The following is a 24,774-nucleotide window of genomic DNA, read 5'->3' on the forward strand; positions in this document are numbered from 1 at the left end:
ATTGATTGTAGTGTGGGCCGCTGACTGCAGTGGGAGCGGGCCTGGCTGAGCATCTCCCACAAAAAGTTAAAGCTTGTCTTCCCACTGAAGTCAGCAGGGAAGTGTTGTCATCAGAGGGAGTAAGACTGAGCTTGAAAGAAGGATGATTAAGGCAAAATACGAGCTTTTCCCTGCTTACTGATCTTAGTTAAGAAATTGTGATCTCATGACACCTCACAAACAAGCTCAGTGCACCAGGAGCTGAGGGTGTGGCATCAATGTAACCTCATTACAGCCTTGCCTAGAAAGGATCTCATGACCTCTGAGTGGAGAAGTGCACTGCCATTGGTAACTTTCACTTCCTACAATGTTCCTGCACTTATTATCTTACTGGGTTCTGTTTTGCTTGGTGCATGGGTGGGGCTGGCTTTATTTTGGGACATGTTTGTGAGTGATCTTTCCAAGCGTGATGGTGTGAAGGGTGCACATAGTATTTAATGAATAGTCTATGGTCATCTGTTTGCTTATGTTTGTGTTAGATACTCTAAACTTACAAAGGGGTCAATACCAACAGGAGTGGACAGCACAAACAGGAACACACACACACGTGATAGCCTCCCACTCCAAGAGTAAGTCTAGACAGTGGGGCTATTTCAGGATACCAGAGGTATCCCAAAATAGCTACCCCACATCTTTTAAACACACCCGTTATTTTGAAATATTTTTTGAAATAACGGGCACGCTATTCCGGCATCCCTGGAACTCTCGTTCCATGAAGGTTAGGGGATGTCTTGAAATAGCACGTTATTTCAAAATTTGGCACTGTAGATGCACCAAATTTTGAAATAAGCTATTTCAAAATACAATCGAAATAAGATACTCAATTTGCATAGCGCAAACTGCATATCTTATTTTGAGTTTAGGGTGCTGTGTAGATGCACCCCAAGAGACCATTCTGAGAATAACTTTTGAAATCTTTCCCCAACTCCCCTTGGGAAGGTACCAAAACTGGTTTGGTTAGGTTCAAGAGTCACAAGGGCAAGCATAGAAACTTTGAAGAGGTTTAAAAGAGTAAGCCTTAAAGAAGCAGGAGTGACAAAGAGAAGAAGAGGCTGTAGTGGTACAAACTGTCTCTCTCAGACCCAGAGGTGGGGTGTCTAGGGAAGCGGGGCCCACCTAACCTTTGGTGAGGCACTTATGCATGTAATTATACTTATTGCACTAATACTGCTTTGCTCTTGTTATGCTGTGTTTCTTCTGTTGAGATTAAACAATGTATCCTTTGGAAAATACAGGACTATGTAGCACTTTAAAGACTAACAAGATGGTTTATTAGATGATGAGTTTTCGTGGGCCAGACCCACTTCCTCAGATCAAATAATGGAAGAAAATAGTCTGACCCACGAAAGCTCATCGTCTAATAAACCAGCTTGTTAGTCTTTAAAGTGCTACATCGTCCTGTATTTTGCTTCGGCTACACCAGACTAACACGGCTACATTCCTGTGGAAAAGGCTGGTCACTGCTCTGGAAGGGAAGACTTGCAGGGCAGTCGAATCTAGTTGGGGCTATTGAGCAGCCATGGTTGGTACTCAGGGGACGGTAGCCTAGTACCTCAGTCTGAGAGTGGGGGAATCATGACGTTGCAGCTAGCCTTATTTTCAATAGCTGTTTTTATCTCAGAGCTACAGATAACTGCAGAACGTAAGCAACTCAGTTACAGCCTTCTTTCACTTAATAGATACATCAAGCAATAACCATGGACTCTGATCAGCTTTACAATTCCCTTCTTTATATGATTTTCCCCTCGACCATTCTGTGTATTCTGAGTATATCACGAGTCCACATGCTTTTAGTTTTATAGCCCACTCCGGTGAGGTATGGTACAAAAAAGAGCTTAAGCTTTGGGTAACATTTAAAAATCTTGAGTGTGTAAGTTTAAATGTAAACCGCATAGTCTGTTTCAAATTTGTGTCACCAGCAGTGATCTCATTGTCTTTTTAATTAGTTTTCATACTTAGAAAAGCCTGATAATGAACTGTAAGTTTAATATTCATTCCGTGGAGAGAGGAGTGGGCATGTTTTCCCTTTGTTTATTTGGATAGTGTAACCAAATGTTCACCACCCGCAAGCCCAGCCTTGCTATCCACTCTTGTGTGTAGTTAGCTTGGTCAGGCAGAAGCAGAGTTCAGAACATCAATGGGCCAACTTTGTCATTTTACTCACCCTATTCAACAGTTCATATCTAACAATACCCGCTATGAATATTGGAGGCAGAGGCCACACATTTTGCAGCTCCTGTGGGGTTTTGAAAATGCTACTGGGAAACCCCTGCAAATTTTCCCTGAATACAGGTTCTATTGCACTTGAAATGTTGTCCGAGTTCAGAGCAGTAGGGAAGTATAAAGAGAACCCCCCCAAGAATTAGTAAAGAGCAAGGTCTTCTGAAATCCATAGTTGATAATGTTAGTACCACAGCTCCTTTTAGATAGCCATCAGCCACTTAAAAAGAGATAATCTTGGGTTATGGCAGAGGACTTGGACTCAGAATTTCTAGGTCCTGTTCCTGGCTTTACCATAGACTTTGTGTGTGACTGCATCAAATCACTTACACCTGCTTGTGCCTTAGTGCCCTGTCTGTAAAATGGGGACAATAATACTTCCTTAGGGAAGATGAAATCCATTAATTAATGTGTGAGACCTCTCTTAGGGTATGTCTACACTACCCCACTAGTTCGAACTAGCGGGGTAATGTAGGCATACCGCACTTGCAAATGGAGCCCGGGATTTGAATTTCCCAGGCTTCATTTGCATAAGCGGGGAGCCGCCATTTTTAAAACCCCGCTGGTTCGAACCCCATGCAGCGCGGCTACACGGGGCACGAACTAGGTAGTTCGAACTAGGCTTCCTAGTTTGAACTACCATTACTCCTCGTGGAATGAGGAGTAACGGTAGTTCGAACTAGGAAGCCTAGTTCGAACTATCTAGTTCGTGCCCCGTGTAGCCGCACTGCACGGGGTTCGAACGAGCGGGGTTTTAAAAATGGCGGCGCCCCGCTTATGCAAATGAAGCCCGGGAAATTCAAATCCCGGGCTTCATTTGCAAGTGCGGTTTGCCTACATTACCCTCCTAGTTCGAACTAGGAGGGTAGTGTAGACATACCCTTAGAGATTATGGTACTAAAGGTAAAAATAAATTATTTGTTGTCATTTAAAAGAAAATAATGAAAGGACTTTGTGCAAACACATTCCATGTGTTGCCATAACATTGAATGTGATACATCTTTGCTAGAACTTGGTATTTGCCACGTGGTCTTCCCAAGGTCCAGAAGGAGCTGCTCCTAAGCACAAAAGAAAGCGCTTTTGATGAGAACTGTCAGGCATGACGAATTTTCAAACTAATGTGGTTCACCTAAATGCCTCGTTCCAACTCTCTAGGAGACAGTTCATGATCTAGACTGTGATGCACAAATGTTTTTGTAGGAGCACAATGATTTCAGACCTGATACTAGCCACCGAGAGGCTAAAAACGGAGAAGAAGTACCTCACTAGAATGGTTACTAAACTTGTTGAAGAAAACCAGGAGCTCTTGGGTGAAAACAGGCATTTCAGAGAAAAGATCACAAGGTAAAAGCAGTGTAGATAGGTATTCTCATTGTTATGTCTATGTAGCTACCACTTGTGAGAACTGGCTTGGTGTAAGCACTCTCAAAGATATCATGTATAATAAGATTCTGGGGCAGGGGTTAAGTTTAGATACTTCTCAAACTACCCAAAACTCCTGAATTGAGAAATAATGCAACAGTTTCTTCCTTGAGATTACTTGTACTTCCTGGTTGTGGTTGCACTAGAAATAATGTGTGGAAAGGCTGTTTACATAATATCATGTGATGCCTGCTTCTTGACCCAAGTCAGAACATAGGAAAGTACAGAAATGGGCAACTATGAAAAAATATTTTCAAAAATTAACCACAGTTTCTCAAATTTTCTTTTTGGGGTTAAGTTCTTATTTTCATTTTTTTACTTATGTTAATTTTATATAACCAGCTTCATAAATGACATGTGGAAGTGAAAGAAGAAGCTGAAGTATGAAACGTGATCTTCCATAGTCTACATTTTTAAAAATCCTCTTACTTGTGCCCTATCAGTACACCAACCATACGGCCCTGATCTTCTGGGACTGTCCCGAATTTAAATACGGTGTCCCGGTGTCCCCATCAACTAGTACAATGTCCTGGAAAGCTCTGCTGGATGAAGTTTGTGGGGAAGAAGCGAGCCAGAAATGGCTTGGTGCTCCGCCATTTCCCTTCCTCCAGCTAGCAGAGCCTCGCAGAGACTCACCCACTATCGTAGCAGCAAGTCTTTCCCCTCCCCCATTCAGAGTACGTAGGCAGCTCTCTTGGTGCTTTGCTGGTGGGCAGCCGGGGCAGCTGGTGGCACGTGGTTTCCAGAGTCAAGAGCATTCTCCGAGTTCCAGCGTGCTGCCACCCACTGAGCCCTCGCCACCCGCACACCATGCAATATCCCACTTGTTCCTTGTTACAGTGGCTACCACTGCTGGAGGGTGCTGCCAGGCAGGTCCAAAGCAAAACTTGGGCAGAGCTGCTCCCAGACATTGGTATCTTGGAGCTGCCACTTCAGCCCTGGGAGGGGCCACGCAGAGCCTGGCTGGGGAGTTGTGGGGTGCATTCACTCGGGCTCGGCAGGTGCACTCTGTGCACTGCCACTCTCTCTCCCCTTGCCCCTCCCCACAGCGCTGGGGGTGCAGCAGTGCACGGAGCCACTTGCTCGGCCGTTCTCCGCAAGCCGGGTCTGATGGGCTCGGGGTTTTCTTCATCCCCACCCCCTTTGGGAAACGAGCTAGAGCTCCAGCTACACGGCTGTGTGGACAATACTCTGCTTGGGGTGGTGTGTGCGTGTGTGTGTGGGAGGGAGTGATTCCTGTCACTCTGCCTTACCATGCAGGGGGAGGGGATGGTCTGTCTATGCTAAGGGGATCCCTAATGGAGGTCCCGAATGCTGGACAGGGAGTGGCCTGGTCATGCTAAGGGGGTCCCCAATGAGTGGTTCCCAAAACTGCAGGGGGCAGTCTGGCTACGCTAAAGGGGACCCAGTGTGGGTTCCCATCACTGCGAGGGTGCTCTGGCCATGCTAAGTGGGTCCTCAGTAGAAGGTTTCAATCACTGTGGGGCCAGTTTGGCCATGCTAAGGGGGTCCCCAATGGCAGGGTCCCATCACTGCAGGGGGCAGTCTGGTCATGCTAAGGGAGTTCCTGGTGGGGGCTAAGCTCAATCCTCCTCCCTACACCCCTGGGGAATGGCAGTGCGCTGTATGGATGCTTTCCCCACTGCAAAGCCAGGTAAGGATCCCCCCTCATGCCCAAACCCCCACACCCAAATCTCCCTCACTCACTCCCCTCTCCCCACCAAGACCCCGCACCCGCAGCTTGCTCCGACACCCCCCTTGCTCCTACATACTCCCTCCTGGCCAGACACCCCTACCCCCAGCCTGCTCCTCCACCCTCTCCCCTGGCCAGACACCTACCCCCACCTTACGCCTGCATCCACCGTTGCTCTTGCCCCCTCCCTCCTGGCCACACAATGCACCCTCCCTTGCTCCTGATCCCTCCACCTGGCCAGACACCCTACTCCCAGTCTGCTTCTGCTCCCCACCTCCCTCCCAGATCCTGTACCCCATCCCTATCCCATTCACTGGCAGCCCTATCCTGCACATTGAACTCCTCCTTTTTGTCCCTACTCCAGAGCCTGAGAGGGTCCATAAAATCCACTAACTTCAGAACTTCAGAAAAGTCAATCTGGCCTATAGGAAGCCCTGAAACTCAGTACTCCCTGTCTCTTCCCCTTGCCCCGTGAGGTTGGAGCACCAGAGTAGTGAGGTATCTCAGTTGGAGGCCACATCAGTGAGGGTTGGGGATTTTTGTAGGAGTTTTTTGCATCTAACTTGTCTGGTTCCCAACTGAGTTTTCTGCGGCTTAGGGGCCCACAACATAGGAAAGATTCCCCATCCTGGCCATAAATAAAGAAAACATTGAAACCTTGTGTCTTGGACATGAATTAATATTTTACTTTATTTAAAATGAAGTTTGATAAACTAACATGAGAAAGTTAAAATACTTAATCTGTTTAATCATTTAAATTAAACCATTCTCTCTAGCCGCAGCACTAGCAAAATGGCTGAGTCATAATTATATAATTAATGGTGAGTTTCCATTAGCAACTTGTAGTCCGTGGAAAGGTTTACATTGAGCCAGGTGGTCCAAAGGCCAAAAAATGTGAGAACCACTAAAATAGAGGCACCCGCAATCTCTTCCCCCTGAAGAGACCTCCGCAGATTCCCTGCTGCTCCACAAGAGCCCACAGAGAGATTGGGTCTGTTACCACAGCGGTGAATCACCGTGTCACTCTGATGTGGATGGTGGACAGACTTTTTGTGAGTCTTCCCCATTCAAGCAGTTGATGATTTAAACAGGGTGTTAAGATGCCACATGAAAACACTTGGCACATCCACAGACAGGCAGGATGTATCATCTCTCTGCAGAGAGGGTTGTCATGACTTGTGTGAAAGGCCAGCTTTAGGAAGTGCGGGGGGCTCCAGGAATTTTTTTGATTGAGCAAGCAAAAAAAAACCAGCACAAAAAATCCCCCACCAACACACACACACACCCTCTCCCGCAGCACAGGAAAACCCTGCTCTAAACTCACACCTCCTGTGACGCAGGCAGCCAACGCACTCCTCCTCCAGGGCCGGCAGGGGTGGCAGATTTGTATAATTTTTGGTGGTGCCCCATTAGCCATGCCCCCTGGCCCCCTTTAACTACGCCCCAACCCCCATTAACCACTCTCCCTGACCCCCATTAGACAGGCCTCTGGAGGTAACACGCTCGGGGCAAGATGGACACGTGACCAGAAGTAAAAGGTGTCATGTCACCCTGTCAAAGGACTTTTCCCACCATCTTCCTACCAATAGGGATTAGTTTGGCCCCCACCAAGCCCCCCTCATGGCAACTATCCTGCAGTTGCATTAACCCAATGTGTGTGACATTAACTCGGGGGCAGAGAGGCTGGGGGAAGTGTTCCCTCTAAGGCTATGTCTACACTCCCGGCTTCTTGCGCAAGTACAGCTGTTCTTGTGCAAGAACCCACAGAGCAGCCACGCTGCCTGCCTGCTCTTGCGCAAGGAAATTTACAGTACGGCATGGTAAAAGAGGGCGTCTTACACAAGAGCTACACTCTTTTCTAACAGGTGTAAGCTCTCTTGAGCAAGAGGGCAGTGTGCATGCTCGGCAGGGATTTCTTGCGCAAGAAACCCCTATGGCTAAAATGGCCATTGGAGCTTTCTTGCTCAAGAGAGCATCCATACTGCCATGGATGCTCTTGCACAAAAGCACAGCTCGCACATGGCAGTGTGGACGTGTTCTTGTGCAAGACTTCTTGCACAAGAACCCTTGCACAAGATGTTCTTGCACAAGAAGCCACCAGTGTAGACATAGCCTAAGACCTTCCTCCCATGAGCAGAATGGATTTTGTGTTGTGCACCAGTACTGAATTCATGTGACTTGTTAGGATGTGCCACTGTGGAATCCAAGTTATTAATAAATATTTTATAAACCTTTACTTTTTCTCTCTGCTGCCATGTCTCCTTCCCTTGCTCCATCAGCTCCCCTGGTGACTGCTGCCCCACAACTCCTCACCCTCCTGTGCTGTCCTGACTCCTGCCCTTCTCACTGCCCTCAGCCCTCCTGTGACCTGCCCCCCTCCACCAGCCCTTCTCTCCCCCCATGCCCACTCCTCCAGTAGCCCCACTCTGATCATGTGAGCTACTCCTCTTCTAACACCTCCCTCTGCACACCTGCCCTGCCTCTCTCCTCTGGTGCTGGTCCCTCCCCTGCAGGTGTCTGCCCTTCTGCTTCACCCCAGAATCCCCTGGCACCTGCACCTTCCCTTAGCCCTGCACCCTCCTAGTGCCTCCCCCTTCCCTTACTGCCCCTGCCTCCTTTTTCCCTGATGCCCACCCTCTCACCACTCTCTGTCACCGTTCCCTCCTGCCCCTAAGTGTCCTCTCACATGACTTGCTCCATCCCCACCTTTCTCATGCTCACCCCTTCTTTCAAGCCTTCTCCCAGCACCTCCCCTTCCCCTCTAGCCCCCAATGCCCTTACCCTCTCCTCTCCTCTTCCAGCATCACCCTGTCCCCCCTTCTGCCCTTTTCCTCATTGTCTGCACTTGACCCCCTGGCATTTGTCTGTCCTCCCCCCGTCTCTTAACCCCTTCCTTTCCCTCCTCCCCCCTCCGCACAAGCCCCTTCCTCTCTCCCCTCCCCCCTCTGCACAAGCCCCTTCCTCTCCCCCGCACCTAGTTTTCCCCCTCCCCTACTTTCTGCCTTCCACTTTGCGGGGCTGGAGTCTGCGCTCGGGCCCCAGACTCTGAACCTGGCTCCAGGCCATGCAATGCAATGTGGTGCCAAAGAGTTTTAAAGTCCTGGGCCGTCGCGTCATGCCCGGGCGTCCTCCCTGCTCACCTGCAAACACCGCACATGGCAGCAGCAGCCAGCGAGGGGGAGCCGCACTGAGAGCCGTGCACGGCAGGGATGGGACAGGGCCGAGGGGGACGCTCTGGGGGCAGAGTGCGAGAACGTGGGGGGGGGGGCCAGGACCCGCTCCAGGCAGAGGCGGGGGAGAGACCCAGTTCCACATATGCTGTAGCAGGGCCCCCGGCTCTGAACAGCAACTCGCTGCCCATGGCACCCAGCACACTTCCGGGTGTGGGGACCCCTTAGGCTCTGGGCCCAATTCAGCTGAATCGGCCTAAGTCCGGCCCTGCTTGTGTGTCTGAGTAAACACGCCCTTTGTGAGGTAAGATGTTTTAACTTCCAGTTTCAAGGGATTTGTTCTTCTGTCTTTGGGCTGCACTTTGCCTAGTCCTGAATGGAATTAGCTGTGACAACTCATTTCTGAGTTGTTCTGACACACAAAATGAAACCCTACGTCCAGTGAGAGAAAGTGCTGCTGTCTGAAGAAGTCAATTCAAAGTTTTTCCAATTTTCTTCACAGATCCCCTCTACCAGGCAGTGGGGCTTTTACCGATTGATCCCTTATATTTTTGAAGGGTGACTAAATGTTAACTGGATCTTCTTGGGTAATGTCAACAGATTGCTTTGGGCCCAATCCTCGCTTAAAGTTTAAATTGGATCAGGCCCTTTGTAAGTAGGTTAATTTGGGAAGTAATTTGGCAATTTTTATTAGGTATTATTTACATAATATAGGCATTGATATATCCATTCCTCAGTAGTTTTACATATCAAATAGCCCACCCGCATTGACCTCCATGGGAAATGTACATTTCAAGCAGTGCTGGGGAGGGTTAGTGACATAGTCTTCTCCACCCTTTAATTGCCATGGTTAGTTCAGTACTGTCATTATGGCTTGTGGAAATGAAGAACACTTGATAGTTTTTCAGTAACTTCAAAAAATGCAGTTGCAAGACATCTCATTAGGGATCTAAATTCCCACTAATGAATTAACTGGTTAATGTTAGGATAGATGGGGGCTGCCACCAGCTCCCAGCCCCCTCTGGAGCAGCCCCTGTTCACAGCAGGCTGGACTCCAGACACTAGTGCAGTCCCTGCCTGCTGGACCCCCGGGTTTCAGATCCTGGATCTCATCTTGAATCAAGTTTGGACCTGTACTGCTGTAGTGTCATGGGAGCCTAGGTCTGGAGCCTGGGTTAATGTAATTGCAGTATAGTTTCATGGGGAGGAGTCTTATGGGGCCCAAATCCATCCCTATTGGTAGAGGATGATAGGAGTTCTAAGAGAGGTCACATGATACCCTTTACCTCTGGTCATGTATCCACCTTCACCCCAGAAGTACTGCCTCTAGGGGTGGGACTTCCTGTGGCAGGTGGACGGGGCCTAAAAATTCAGGGGGTGTGACTAATGGGGTCAGGGACGTGGCTAATATGTCCTCATATTTGGTGCAAAAAATATGGTCCACTGTACCTATCAGTTTTCCTGAAACAAGGACACAGTCTCCCAAATTGCAGTCGATCGCCTACTCTCTTAGCTGTGTCGTTGTGTGTTACAGTTTTCAGACCTCCACAGTGCCTAGCGTGGGGGGAGAGATTGATGAAGTGAAGTCAACCTTTACCAAGATCAAGAAGTTGCAAGATTTAGAGAAAGAAGAAGAGGTTGGTGAATTAAGTCTGTGGAGTTGCTCCTTCAATGCTATGCTGAGATGAGTTAGCATAAGGAAACGCAAAGTTATGTCTCAAGGGTGTAGGCTGAGTCTTCTCTCATGTACACTGTTTTAACGCTAGTGTAATTGCACTGATATTAATATCTAATATTCAGCTGATATCTGGGATCAAGGAACAAGGCCTGTTTTCCAGTCTATGCCACTGATTCATTGTCTGACTAGGCAGAAGTCATTTACGTAATCTCATTTAAATCCTTAAATCCAGTGGAGCCAGTGGGAGTTTTCCCATTAACAGGGACAGGATTTCACCCTCTAGGATTGTTTGTCCATGTGACAAAAGGTTATACTAATAGTTACCTACCATAATTCTCAAGGTATCAGACATCTTAATGAAAGGGAATTCCGATACAATCTAGAAGTTCTAATCACTGTGGCTAATTACAAAGCTTTTCCTATTAAGGGGGAGAGGATTTCACCCTCTGAGATTGTTTGTCCATGTGAAAAAAATGTTATACTAATATTTACCTGCAGTAATTCTCAAGGCGTTGGATAGCTTAATTAAAGAGCATTCCAATGTAATCTAGACATTCTGATCACTATGGCTAACTATCCTAAGGGCAGAGAAGGACCCCAGAGGTTATGAGGGCCTGGTGTGGGGAGACAGCAGGAGTCGACCCCTCTCCTCCTCCTGCACTCACCATGCAAGCAGCAGGAGCTGAAGTGGCCCAGCAGCCTACCCCACTGTGCTCGGCTACTTTGCAGTGACGGGAAACAGAGTACCCCAACCCAGAAGAAAGCAGGATCCAGCACATTGGGAGAGGGTGGTGCAGTGAGGTGTAGCTGGCTGCCAGGATGTTCTGGCTGCTGCCACCCGCATGCTGCGTGGGGGGAGCAACCCCTGCTGCTGCCGTGACAGGTCTCCCATAATCCCCCTGCCTGCATTGCTTGGGGGAAGGGGGCAAAGAGGAGGCGTGGGAGTGGAGCAGGGGTGGAGCTTGGAGAAGGGTTGGAGTGGGGCCAGGGCCTATGGCGGGGGAGGGTTGCCCTGGGGCGACATGCCTGGAGCACTGGGTGGAGAGGGTTGCCCAGGTCCCATGCCCTCTTCAGCCTCAGGAAGTTTCTGGTGGCCAAACAGGGGTTCTTATTTTAGGTACCGAATTAACCATTTTTGGTTTTAAATTGCAGATTTCTGAATTCCACGAACATAAAGTTCATAAGCACAGAGCATTTCTAACTAGAGAGAAGATAAATTACATAAAGGCAAGTGGGAAAATAATACGTGGTCCATTCTATGTTATGGTTAATATATCTGTGCTACCTGTGATACACAGGTTGGTCAGGAGCGATATCATTGTGGGATATGATCACATTGCATTTCACCTCTTAAGGTGAAATTAAAGCTGGTCAGTATTTGTATTGTGGACTTCCGGACCAACACCAAAGTACCATAAAAAGGAGTATTGGATTTTCACTAAGTGGCTTTTGAATCTGAGCTAAATAAGAACTGTACTTCTAGGAGTTTCACTTTTTGAGATGAAACATAAATCCAGGAGCCGGGCCACTTCAATGTATGTAAGAATAAAGTGTTAGTTTAGTCTGTGACCTGGCAGAATTCCAGATTTGGGCAAATATATGCTGCTTATTTAAATTCCCCTTAGAATTTTGATGGCATAACATGTCCTTCATTTCTTGCCCCAAATAGTCATATTGTATTAAACAGCTACCATGTTTCACACCAGATGAGACTATACCTCGTGGTGGGTGAACTGATTCTAGTATATGTAGTTTGTAAGTTTCTGGAATCATTTGGGAAGAAATTAGTTGCTGAACTATGTTGTTACCATGAAAACACCCTGCTGTCCGGTTATTCCAGCTGAATGTTGTAACACTTGGCTCAGCAAATTAAAACATAAAAAGAGGAAAGAATAACATTACTCAGATTGAAGGTTGTTTTTGGAAATGCATTGGGACATTCTAAAACTGTATCTTTCCCCAGTCTGGGAATGACTTGCTGCTTGGGGAACTGGTCAGAACTACCCTTTAAAACAAAAGTAGAGAGAAGAATATACTCCTAAATCTGGACAGGGACCAAAAGTAAATCACTCAGGTGAAGGAGAAATCAGACAGTTTTTATATGTATTAACAAGAGAAGAACCTCCAACAGGAAGAATAGTCTCATCCACTTATGAAGTAGATTATATCAGTTGATCAGAAAACGAGGCATCAGGCCCATGTCAGCTAAATACTTCCACAAAAAGAGAAGGAAAATGTGATGTGGGAAAGAAGTCTGGTCAGGATTGATGTGTGCAAGCCCATCCTTGAGAGAGAACTCTGAAAAAACAACATAGGGTTACAGGCGGCATGGAAAGTCCCACTTCAGGCACATAATAACATTCTGACTTGCTGCACAGACATTTCCAGACCACGTTTCAATAATATAAGGAATGGTCAGCCTTATAAAGAAGCACCGGTGAAAAGCTTTCATTGCAAAAAAGCACAAGTAAAGTTGAAAGGACCCATTTGCTATCGATAAAAGATTACAAATTAAGCATTCATTTCTATTTATTTGTATTACGGTAGCAGCTAGAAGCTCTAATCTGAATTGGGTTGAAAAGGTGGCTTCCTCCTCAAAGAGCTTGCAGTCTAAGCATAGAATCATAGAAGTGAGGGGTTGGAAGGGACCTTAAGAGGTCATCTAGTCCAGTGGTGCGCAACCTGTGGGTCGCAACCCCCAAGGGGGTCGTGGATGTTTTCCCAGGGGGTCATGGCACTTAGATCCGGCCGGTTGGGGGATGGGTGCAGCCGTGTGGCACGGCGCTTAGGTCCGGCCGGCTGGTGGCTGGGCCTGGCAGTTGGCAGCCCCCACAGCGCAGCACCTAGATCTGGCCGGCCGGGGCCTGGGCCAGGCAGTTGGCGGCCCCTGCAGCGTGGGGGTCACAGATCAAAAAAGGTTGCGCACCACTGATCTAGTCCAGTCCTGTGAGCAGAGGCATACCCAAAGAAACCAAGATCAACCCTGACAGGTGTTTGTTCAGCCTGTTCTTAAAATCCTCCAATGATGGGGAGTCTTCAGCTCCCCGAAGTAAACCAATTGCAGTACTTCACTACTTTTAGAGTTAACAAGGTTTTCCTAATATCCAGCCTAAACCTCCTTTTCTGTAAACTAAGATGATGACTTCTTGTGCTACCCTCAGTGGATGAGGAAGACAATTGATCACAGTCCACTTTAGAACAATCTTTTACAAATATGAAGACTCTTACTATATCTCCCCTCAATCTTCTTTCCTCAAGAGTAAAAATATCCAGTTTTTTAACCTTCCCTCATAGGCAGGCGTCTGACAGAACTGCTGGGCCTTTGGGCATGGTGACAGAAGTGGTTTCACGCTCTCAGAATGGGTGGCCACAGGCAGAAAGGGCAGAGCTAGGGGCAGTCAGCCCTTAGAGCTGCCCAGACTGCACTGCACCCCACCAGCCCATAGCACTGGAGCACACAGCCCGGTACTCTGATGGCAATTTAAAGGGCCTGGGATTCAGGCTGCCACCACAATAGCAACAGTGGCAGCTAGGAGCCCTGGGCCCTTTTGAATTGCCAGGCCCTAAGACAACTTCCCTCTCTTCCCCCACTGTTGGCACACCTGCTCAGAAGTCAAATTTTCAAAACTTGTTATCATTTTTGTATCGCTCTTCTGGGGATTCTTCCCAGTTTGTCCACATCTGTGTTTAAGTGTAGTGTCCAAGACTGGACACAGCACTTTAATTGAGGCCTTACCACGACTGAGGAGAACAGCACAATTACCTCCCAAGGTAGGTAGGGATGTGAACGACTAGTCGATTATCCGATAAGCAAATGCTTATCGGATAGTTGACAGGCAAGTCGACTAGTTGCTTCCCCCCCGCCCTTGCTGCCTCTATCAGAAAGAAGCATCAAGGGGGGAAGAAGTGGGGGTGCTTCAAAGCAGCAGTGCCACGTGAAGCCCGGGGTCAGCTGTGGACTTCCCTGCTGACCCCAGGCTCCATGCAGCACTGCCACTTTGAAACACTGCAGGGAGCATGCGGCCAGCAGGGGCCTGTTTGTGTTCCCCGCTGGCACCATGCTCCCCACAGCACTTTTGCCTTTGAAGTGTAGCAACCAAGATTATTGCAACATATTGAAAATAAGATTGTATTTTCACAACTGGACCATTATGATAAACCAGTGAATTCTCCCTGTGCATGACCCAGTTCAACTTCACATGTGCTCTCGCCCCAATCTTTTTTTTTTAAGGTGTACTTGCAGCAGTGTGCGAGGGAGATGGAAGAAAAGAAGGAAGACATTATAAAGGTAACAAGAAAATCCTTTATTTATGAAGGAGGAAATTAATTCCTGTGGCAGAAATTTGAGTGTGATAACTTAAGACTATTAAAATCACTTCATAATGAGAGATCAGTGATGATAAAAGTACTGGCCTCTCTTCTTTAGAGACTGAAGCCTCTAGCAGCACAGTAAATTTCCATGTTGCTCAACGAATGTACTTCACCCCTGAAGAAAGGGTAATCTCCAGCCAATCAGTGTTTTCAAACAAGCAGTTGATCTAGCACAGATAAGTTCCACCAATGGTAGCCATGGTGGGAGTACTAGTGTGCACTAGTCACCAGTTTTAATCAGGGAGGTTATTTAACTCTGCTTAAAGTAGGTCTGGACAACACAGAAGTCAAAGCACCAATGGCTATGACTGGCTAGTTTCCCCGAGGGGTGTAAAAGTTTAACTGGTAACCCAGTAAGCATTAGGCTTCTTGGAATGCTTAGTGAGTAACCGGTTAACTGGACTTTCCCCAAACCCTGGTGGACAGGCAGCCACACCAGGCCAGAGAAGCCCTGACTATGGCTTGCTGGCTGGCTGGATTTTTGCTGTGACAGGGCAGCAGGCAGGACCATGTGGTGGGCAGGTGGAACCTTGGCCACAGCTGTGCTGGAGTGGCTCCAGTGGGCAGGCAGGACACTGCGTGGTGGCCAGTGGTACTCCAGCCATGCTGCAGACAGGACAGACCCCGGCAGTGGCCATGTCGGGCCAGCAGATAGGGCCATGGCCACATGGCAGGTAGGCAAGACCTCATGGCCCATCTGCCAGAGCAGACCCAGCCCCATCTGAAGTGGGCAGGCTGCTATGCCTGCTCCACAGACCCAGTAGGACCAGAGCTCTGGTGGGACCTCACCCCTGGGTGTCCTGCACCAGTCTACCAACAGTTAACAGGTTAAATGATACAATTGTGATCATTTAACCGGTTAACTGTTTTGACCAATATTCACCTCCCAAGTTCCCCCACCAGACAGGGGGTTGAAATAATTTTTTAAATGTGGAAATCTCTGTATTCTATAACCCGCGTAAGTTACTTAGTGTAAGCACAATGTTAACATAAAGCATTTTGGTCTGATGGAAGTTTTTTCTTTGGCTATTTTGCAGGGATTTACGTTAGTTTTGGGTAAGGAAGATTGCTTTTTTAGGGTTTGATCAAAACAGTATTGCACATACTTGTCAAAGCAGGGTCTTTGTCAATGTTTGGAAGTTGCACATATGGCAAACTTCAGTTATTCCCATTAAGCAAAGGCGACACTGAATCAAGCTCACAAGTGTGCAGAATAGTACTGTAGGAAAGATTTAATGCTAATGGGGGCCTGGATCCATTTAAAACTTAGGTCAATCTAGCAACTTTAGACAGGCTCTGAAAATTTTCACTCCCTCTGCAACATGGCTAGGTCTGCCTAACCCTCATTGTAGAAACCACAAGGACAATGGAAGAATTCTTCCATTTACCTAACTATGCCTTCTCAAGGGGGTGGATTTACTACAGTGATAGAAAGACACCTTCCATCACTGTAGTAAATGTCTACACTTGCAGAGCTACACTGGCATCATTGCTGTAGCCGTACCTCTTCAAGGCATGTCATGTAGACATACCCTCAGAGTCCCAAACCTACCTGTGTGTTTGGAGAGAGTGAGGAGGAACTACATCCATGAATTTATTCAGTTTCTCCATAATCAGCCACTGAATGCATGTGTGTGTGAGTGTGTGGCCTAAGAACCAGGACCCAACATTCTACTGTCTGGTCAGCATTGGACCATTTTGTACAAGGGTGTTCATGGGAAACCTAGTGACCTTATTCCGTCTCCATTTACCCAAGAAATGGGCTTAGTAATACTTAGCCACCTCCCATGGGAGTATAAGGATGAATTCATATTTAAATACTTTGAGATCCCTGAGTGATAGTTACTATTTAAGTATAAATTGCAATTATTAAAGAACTACAGTAGGCAGAAACCTGCTACACATGAGCCATTCTTTTAAAGAAATGTATAATTAGGAATAATATTTTTTTTAAGATCAAACAAAGCATCTGATGTTTTTCCTCCAGCAACATGTATATGTTTTGTTTTGTTTTTCAGGAAAAGCATCAAATATCTGAAACAAGAGGAACAGTGGCAGAACAGGGCAAAATTATAGAGGTATAAAATCCTATTACCAGTCTAAATACAATCTCTCTCTCTGTCTTTCTTATCCCTATAACATCTCAGCCCTTCCCAAAATGAATAATAAGAATGACAAGCTATGAAGCAATGGGATAAAATTTAATACAGTTATTATTATAAGGGAATTTGCATCACAATAACTTCTGTAGATTATTGGCACACAAAAGGCATTCAATTGAGAGTGCTTTATCAATTATGAGCACCACCATGTAGAAAGCAGTGACTTTACTTTTAAAGTATGTGTCCCTAGAAATGCATGTAATGCAGTGATGACAGGGGATCAAGGATGGGCGTTCCTGTAAGTTTGTTTATCACAATATGTTTGAGAAATGAATATCTGAAAGAATCATAATGATGTAAATTTTTTGCTAATGAATGGAGACTTGACTTGTATTGAGCATTAGACTGGTGAATTTCCAAATGTGAAAAAGGCACAAATATCTGTGTTTGCTTTCTTTTTAACTTTTAAGGATCTTCAGATACAAATAAACCACCTGCAAGAGGAGCTCAAAAATTCTCAACTAAGTGTATTGTAAGTATTGGCAATCCAATATTAAGCAATCAACATGTAAGCACCTGCAGGACAGTAGAGTTATAAAGAATAGTCATCAATATGCATTTTTCAAGAACAAATCATTCCAAACCAACGTAATTTCCTTCTTTCTCAAGGTTACTGACTTAGTGGGTGGGAGGAAGCAGTAGACGTGAAATAGCAGTATTTTTGTAAGGCTTTTAACACAATTCCATATAATGGTCTCATAGCAAACGAGGGAAATAACTATAAGGTGAATATCTATAAGGTGTCTAGGTGAAATAACTATAAGGTTGGTGCACAACTGGTTAAAAGACCATATTCAAAGGGTAGAGATAAATAGTTTGCTGTTAAACTGGGAGGCTACGTCTAGACTGGCATAATTTTCCGCAAATGCTTTTAACAGAAAAGTTTTCCGTTAAAAGCATTTGCGGATAAAAGCGTCTAGATTGGCACAGATGCTTTTCCACAAAAGCACTTTTTGCGGAAAAGTGTCCATGCCAGTCTAGACGTGGTTTTGCGCAAAAAAGCCCCAATCGCCATTTTCGCAATCGGGGCTTTTTTGCACAAAACAAATCTGATCTGTCTACACTGGCCCTTTTGCGCAAAAGCTTTTGGGCAAAAAGACTTTTGCCCAAATGGGAGCAGCATAGCATTTCCGCAAGAAGCACTGATTTCTTACATGAGATCGTCAGCGTTCTTGCGGAAATTCAAGCGGCCATTGTAGACAGCTGGCAAATTTTTTCGCAAAAGCACTTGCTTTTGCGGAAAAACTTGCCAGTCTAGACACAGCTGGACAGTTTATCTGGCAGGGTTCTGCAGGGGTTAGTTCTGGGCTGGTACTATTCAATATTGTCTTAAGGCTTGGGATAACAGAGTAGAGAGTATGTTTATAAAATATGAAGATACCACAATTCTTGGAGAGGTTGCAAGACCTTTGGAAGTCAAGATTAGAATTCAAAACAACCTTTATAAATTGGAGAACTGGCCTGAATTCATGAAGGTGAAATTCAGTAGAGAAAAGTGCAAAGTACTTGATGTAGGAAGGGAAATCTAAGGCACAACTACAAAATGGGGACTAGCTGGTGAGGTAGTCATAATGCCAAACAAAATCTGGGGTTTACCGTGTCTCACAAACTGAGTATGAGTCACCAATGGGAGGGAGTTGCAAAAAAAGGTAAATATTTTGTGGTGTGTTATCAAGAGGGATGCACTCTCGAAAGGAAACTCCGATTGCTATTTACAGAATGGGCACCAGGGCACCTGAGCTTTTTTCAATGGCCTCTTTTTGCACAAAAAAAACCCTCTTGCCCATCCACGCTCATCTTTTTGCAGAAGAACTCTTGCGCAAAAAGGAGAAATTCCTTGTAGAAGGAGGAATACCTACCCTGCAAAAACTCCTCTGTTATTTCATTTTACTTGAGCAAAAACGCGCTCAAAGTGTGGACACTCCACGAGTTTTTTCACAAAAACTCTGTAGTATAGACCTAGCCTGAGTGTTGCTAGCACTCACTGGCTTATTTTTGTGCTCAAATACATTTACAGAGGAATTTACCAATGTGTGTATGTATCTGCAGTGAACATTAGTCCCTCCTGAGGAATCCCTTCTTAAGTATTTTTCCCCAATAATACTGTTTTCCTCATTCACTGTTGCACTGTAATGTTTTAGTGAGTGGAAGTTGAAGATAGGGGCAACGCTATTGGGTAGGCAGCACATGAAAGCCAACAATGTCCATCACCCAGGGACAATGTCACTTAGAGGGATGAACTTTGGGATGCTGGTGGAACCTTGTGTACATTACACAGCCAATCAGCAGATGGAAAAGAGCATCCAGAATTCCACTTGTAGTGTATGGTCTGCTGATATCACTGGTGGTCATGAAGGTGCAGTGTATGGGTCTCTCCCTGCCCCACTGCTGCTCCTGGAAGCTGGTTTCAACCTGGTTCAGCCTCTGTGACTGAGGGATGGGATAGCACTTGGGCCCTAGTGCCCTTAAAGAGATGGAGTATCTTCAATAAGGGCTTCCTGGCATATGGCAAGGCCTGTGAGTCAATGCTGATTCTCTCCCACCCTGCTGCTGAACCCAATGCTTGTAAATTTAAAAACAATACCTCGAGATTCAAATGGGAGAGAAATTGGGAGGGACGGAAACAGGGACATGCACAGGAGGACAAGCAGGGGCACACACCCATATTAATATATATAAATACTTATTTTTGCCCCAGACCCAGCCATTGCTCTAGCCACAGCAGCTACCCACTAGGGATGTAAAGGACTAGCAAATGCTTATTGGATAGTTGACAGGATAGTCGACTAGTCCCTCCACCCACTTGCTGCCTCTATCAGATAGAGGCAGCAAGGGGGGGGGGAAGAGGGAAGTACTTAAAAGTGGCAGCACTGCATGGAGCCCAGGGTCAGCTGCTCCGTGCAGCATTGCTGCTTTGAATGCTGCGGGGAGTCCGGCGTCCGGCTCCTCATGGCATTTCAAAGCGGCAGCACTGGGTGGAACCCGGGATTAGCTGGACACTGCCCAGCTGACCCCAGGCTCGGCACAGCATTTCAAAATGGCAGCACTGCTTGGAGCCCGGGATCAGCTAAAGACTCCCCAGCTGACCCTAGGTTCCACGCGGTGTGCCAGCTTTAAAATGTACCAGAGTCCCCAGTAGGGGCTCCTGGGCATTTCAAAGCAGAAGCCCCTACATGGAGCCCAGAGTCAAAGGGACTTCCTGCTGGCCCTGGGCTGCACGCGGCATTCTCTTGGGGCTCCTGTACATTTCAAAGGCGGAACACGGAAGTAGTTGACTAGTCTTCTAGACATTCCATTGACTACTCGATTAGCAAATTAATCTCTGCTTAATATCCATACTACTCCCCATTTTCTGCTCCAGCTCCCAGCTGCTGACCCCACTGCCAGCCATTGCTTTGAAATCAACTTTAAATTCTTGTGCACACCCTTGGAGCAAAATAAAATAAAATGACATGAAATCCTGCAGTAAGGAATTTTGTGATAGATTTAGCCACTCAGGCCCCCTCTCTGCTTTCTTATTTTGCCTTAAATGGCACCGATGTGTTCAAAAGTGCCACAACTCCCCCTTCACAATCCATATATCTGTGCCTATGCATCGTTGGGTCTCAGCTTCTTTCTTTGCTGAAGCACCATTTTTGTTTCCGTGAATGGTGCTGATCTGAACTGATGCAGAAATGTCAGCTGGCTTCTATTTTGGTGTCTGTGTTTTTCATAGTCAGCCGGTGGAGCAGAAAGAAGTCAACTTAGAATCACCGATGCCTGAGGTGGCCAAAGCAAACCTGGTAAGGCTGGACTATGCTCATGTCTCTCTTCCTGCTCCTGTACTCTTTGCCTGGAGAAAATGCAAACCCAGCTCTTTTCCCATATGTCAGTCTTTTTTAAAAAAACTCTTGTGATTTGCAACATCCCACCCCTTTAATGGAATTACTGGGTTTAAACGTACTAATCCCTATAGGGTGGCTGGGTTTTGTAACTCTGCAGTGTTTTGCTATTTATTTTTTCTCCTTGAAAGGGAGAAAACATGATTTCAAAGTACGTCCACTTTCCCACGTTCCGGTCTCTATGTCTGCAGCTTGAGACAGTGCATAGCTGCCTAAGCAAAAGGCTCTCTCTGCTCAGGTGGGTGAAATGTTTTGATTATAACCAGTTTGATTTAGCTTTTGTTTGAGAATCATGGGGTTAAGTCTATCCTGATTGGCACTGGAGCCAATGTGGGATAATAGCTCTCCAGGGAAAATAAAATTTTATCTAAAATTAGAGCAGCAAGGGTCAGAGACATTATGGGATTGGGACATAGGATGCTTGGGTTCTTGTCCCAGCTTTTTCACTGAGTTTACTATGTAACAACCATGCAGAAGTCACATAACAGTGCTATGCCTCAGTTTGCCCATTGATAAAGTGTTTACTGTACATGCTTTCCTTGCCAAGACTGGGTAGGTTCCATCAAGATTTTTCTCAGATGCTGCCACTGCCAAAGCAGTACTCCCCTTTGCAATCACCCTTGCACAATGGTGAGCATCTTCTTCTTCCCAGAAAGTTGCACGTGTCTCCTGACTTCCTGTGTGATGTTGGGCAAGTCACGTAATCTCCTGTCACTTAGTTCCCCATCTGTAAAATGTGGATACCTCTTACTTCCTCCTGCTCTAGGCCTTGCACAGATTGTGACTGTTTGAGGGCAAGACTGTCTCTAATGTGTGGGACAATACCCAACATAAAACAGCTCTCATCTCATCAAGAGGAGCTACTGCAATACAAATAATAATGGGAAGGCAGAAGCCATCATGAGACAGGTGGGGTAAGAGTGAAGGAAGAAACTAAATAATTTAGTGGAGCTAGGATTCTGTGTCGTCTTGCCCAAATGGTTTTATCAATGTGTGTGTGTGTCTCTCTCTCTCACCGCAGGAAACTTCCAGAGCTGGATTTCAAACTTTTACTGTGCTTGATCATCCTTCTAGGTCTGATGATATTATATATATATATCTTTCATACTACCTGGCTATGCCAGTTACTGCGGTGCACCTGCTACAAGCACTATGCCAGTTGCCTTCGACCGCACTGATCCGAGAATACTTGAATGGGGTGGGACTGGATTACTACAGCGCTGATTTCCTTTGCCTGATTCTGGAACAGACCAAAAGATGGTCTTTGCTTACAAAATAAACCTGTCACCAACCCCATAAATGTAGGTTAGCCTATGGGCTTTCCAATGAGATCTGCGTAAGTTACTCCCCCATCCTGTACTTTGTTCATTCTACACAAGAGCTTGTGTCCTTGAACTCATCCAGTTCCTTGTAAAATGACTCATGGACCTGAGCTGCAGAAATGAATTCCAGCTCCAGATTCTGAATGCCCAGAAAGCTCTAAGGCATCCATCGCTGCTGGTGTTTGATTTCAGGTCCTCCTCTAAAATGTGCATGAAATTAGGAATGAATGGGACAGATCTTTAGCTGAGGTCAATTTTCATAACACGAAATCAATGGACATGTGACTATTTATGCTAGCTGAGGATCTTCCCCAGCAAATACATTTTGTCAGATTTCAAACATGTGGTACATGTAGCTATGAATGCTGAGTAACAGTTACAATCTTATTAGCTGGGTACTGGTCCACACATAGACACAGGTGCTCCCTGGCCTCAGCCAGCACACAGACCTTGAGTTGCTGATCAAGACATTTGGCTTCAGTTACAAATTTAATAAAACAGAAACCTCAATACAACCTTCCTGTGTGACAGTTGGTGTTTCAAGGGCTTTCCTCCAGGATTTCCTGCATTTTTATTCTCTCTCCCTTAACAACCAACCTCACCGCCTATCTATCACATTTTGGAGTAATGAGTCACACCTGCTTTTCACACAAACCTCTCTGTGCCTCCTTCAATATCCACCCTTCTGTATGGAACAACCTTCCTGACTCTCTGTATCTTCAGGTCCCTCCTCTGCTGCAGTCTGTTTGGAAAACTTGCTACCTGCCAAAGTCATGCTGGAGTAGTACATTGGGTACAATTTACATTTCCTATTTACATATATTTGTTAATATTAATAACAGAGTTGTTGTTAAGCTTTTCATTATTGTTTTCTGATTATTTGACTGTTTGGCCTCAGATTGCGTGACCCTCAAGATAGTTGCCTGCTTGTTGCTTTGTTTGGAAGGGTATTAGCACACTGTAGGAGTCTCCAGAAATTAAAAATAATAATTGGATCTGCTTTAGTGAGTCAGGAGGAATCAATCAGCATCCTCCTGTAGGGTTCCTACCCCCCCCTGCTAGCTGGGTGAGTAAACTCTGCAGAGTCCCACACCACGCTACATGCATCCTTACATGTAAAATCTCATTTTTGCAGGTTGAGAGGAATAGAAACTGGGAAGCTCAAGAAGGCTGTTGTTACAGTGCAAGTCACGTGACACTGTTTTCTCTCTGACTCAGGCGCTCACACTTTTGCTTTATCTAATTTGAAGTAAAAGTCAGGTTAAAAATACACTCTCGGTGCTTTAGATATGAAAAACATAACCATTAATGAAGGCGAAGGAAACTCATAAGGTTGTGTCCAGCTTCTCTGGCCTCCTAAAATGAGTCTAATTTCCATTTTGTTATGGTATCTTTCCCAGCCCTCTTTCTCTTTCTCTTTCTTTCCAGATTGGAAATTCTGTGAAAACTGCTCTTTAATGAATTTTTTGTCCCACACAGTTGGTTTGTGCTATGCCCAAGAGTTATATTTGAAGGTACCAAGTATAAAAAGGGTGAAGAGAAGGAAAATGAGGCTGAACTCTCAGAAACATTAGATTTGGAAAGAAAATTCACAGGTCATGTATGATAGTTAGAAAGCATGCGCAAAGCAATTTCTGAAACCCTACAGCCTCTAATAGTATTATTCCTGTGCTTGGGGCAATTACCATAGAATCTTTTAACAGGAACACTAACATATAACAGTTATCACAGAGCCATACAAAAATGAAAATTAGGCACTATGTAGAAAATAAATTGCATACCCTAAGCCACAAGCTTAAATAACAGGCCACTAGATTGAAGAGTTTCCTACCATACATAAAATAGATGAAATTTAAATGCTGTAACTATAATTGTTGGTAGAGGATACTGGTGATGATGGGTGTAGTTGAAGGGTGTGTTGTTTTTATGTCAAGGCTTAAAAGTATGGGAAATCACACAGAAGTTCAGTTCTGCTAAAAACAGAAGTATATTTCCCCTCCTGATTAGCATGTATTGCTAAAAGTATTAGGAGGGTTTTTCTCTGGGTATCATGCTGAGAGTTCTTCTCTTGTTTCACCCTATTTTAACTACCATGCTAGAGGGAAATTGAGGGGTTGTTGTGCAAGATACTGATGGGGGTTGTAATGGATGCTGGGTTAGAATTTGCTAATTCTGCCAGTTGAGAGAGTCTATTAAACCAACTTACTTGCTCAAATACAGTGGGCAGGTAGACTTTTATAAACTTTCTGAGAAGGAAATGTAGCATTACTTTATTCTTCTCTCTTCTGAACCTACTGAATTTTGTTCTTCGGTATCTATGCCTGAAGTGCACACTTTGTTCTGTCTTTTAATGAGATACAAAGGAATTGTAACACTTTCCTTTCCTTCAGTTTCTTCTAGTGATATTGTGACATTGGCTTCCCCTATTAGTCCATCCCATTGCCCAACACACCTCAACTGGTTATATCAAGTTCTTTCCTCCACTATCAGAATTCAAATGTTCATTAACTATTTTTTTTCTTTAAAAAAAAAATCAGCTTTGACTCTTCTATAATTAATTTTTCCGTGTCTTTGTCACCTTTCATCTGCAAACTGTTGGAATGCATTGTGCTGGAATGAATCTCCCCCATTTTACTGATTGTCAGTTAAGGGTCAGAACAGATGACTTGATAGAAAGCACTCTACAGAAGGCCTACAATGAACTTGCTGTGGCTATTGCCTAGTTACCTATCATCTGTCTTACTGGATCTGTCATCAGCATTCAATAGACTGGAACAAAAAGTATAGTCATCTCATCTATTGTCTCAGCTACACTT

The 24,774-nt window shown here is 45.5% G+C and overlaps 1 protein-coding gene across 1 annotated transcript; it reads left to right on the plus strand.

The window, feature by feature from the left end:
- Positions 1–305: 305 nt before the first annotated feature.
- LOC112545962 (uncharacterized) lies at positions 306–24,565 on the plus strand. Its single transcript, XM_025185105.2, has 11 exons — positions 306–327; positions 3,460–3,603; positions 10,079–10,181; positions 11,375–11,449; positions 14,454–14,510; positions 16,612–16,671; positions 17,166–17,227; positions 20,471–20,537; positions 20,768–20,874; positions 22,682–22,751; positions 23,094–24,565. The coding sequence occupies exons 2-11, from the start codon at positions 3,467–3,469 to the stop codon at positions 23,169–23,171; spliced, it is 816 nt and encodes a 271-aa protein (XP_025040890.2). The 5' UTR covers positions 306–327; positions 3,460–3,466; the 3' UTR covers positions 23,172–24,565.
- The last annotated feature ends 209 nt before the right edge of the window (positions 24,566–24,774 follow it).

Source organism: Pelodiscus sinensis, chromosome 2, assembly GCF_049634645.1.
Source record: "Pelodiscus sinensis isolate JC-2024 chromosome 2, ASM4963464v1, whole genome shotgun sequence".
Taxonomy (NCBI): Eukaryota; Metazoa; Chordata; order Testudines; family Trionychidae; genus Pelodiscus; species Pelodiscus sinensis.

Coding starts and splice junctions, on each gene's coding strand:
- LOC112545962 (XM_025185105.2), top strand. CDS start 3,467: ATGATTTCAGACCTGATACTAGCCACCGAGAGGCTAAAAACGGAGAAG. Junction 16,672..17,165: donor AACAGGGCAAAATTATAGAG/GTATAAAATCCT, acceptor TTAACTTTTAAG/GATCTTCAGATACAAATAAA. Junction 20,538..20,767: donor AGGTGGCCAAAGCAAACCTG/GTAAGGCTGGAC, acceptor TCTCCTTGAAAG/GGAGAAAACATGATTTCAAA.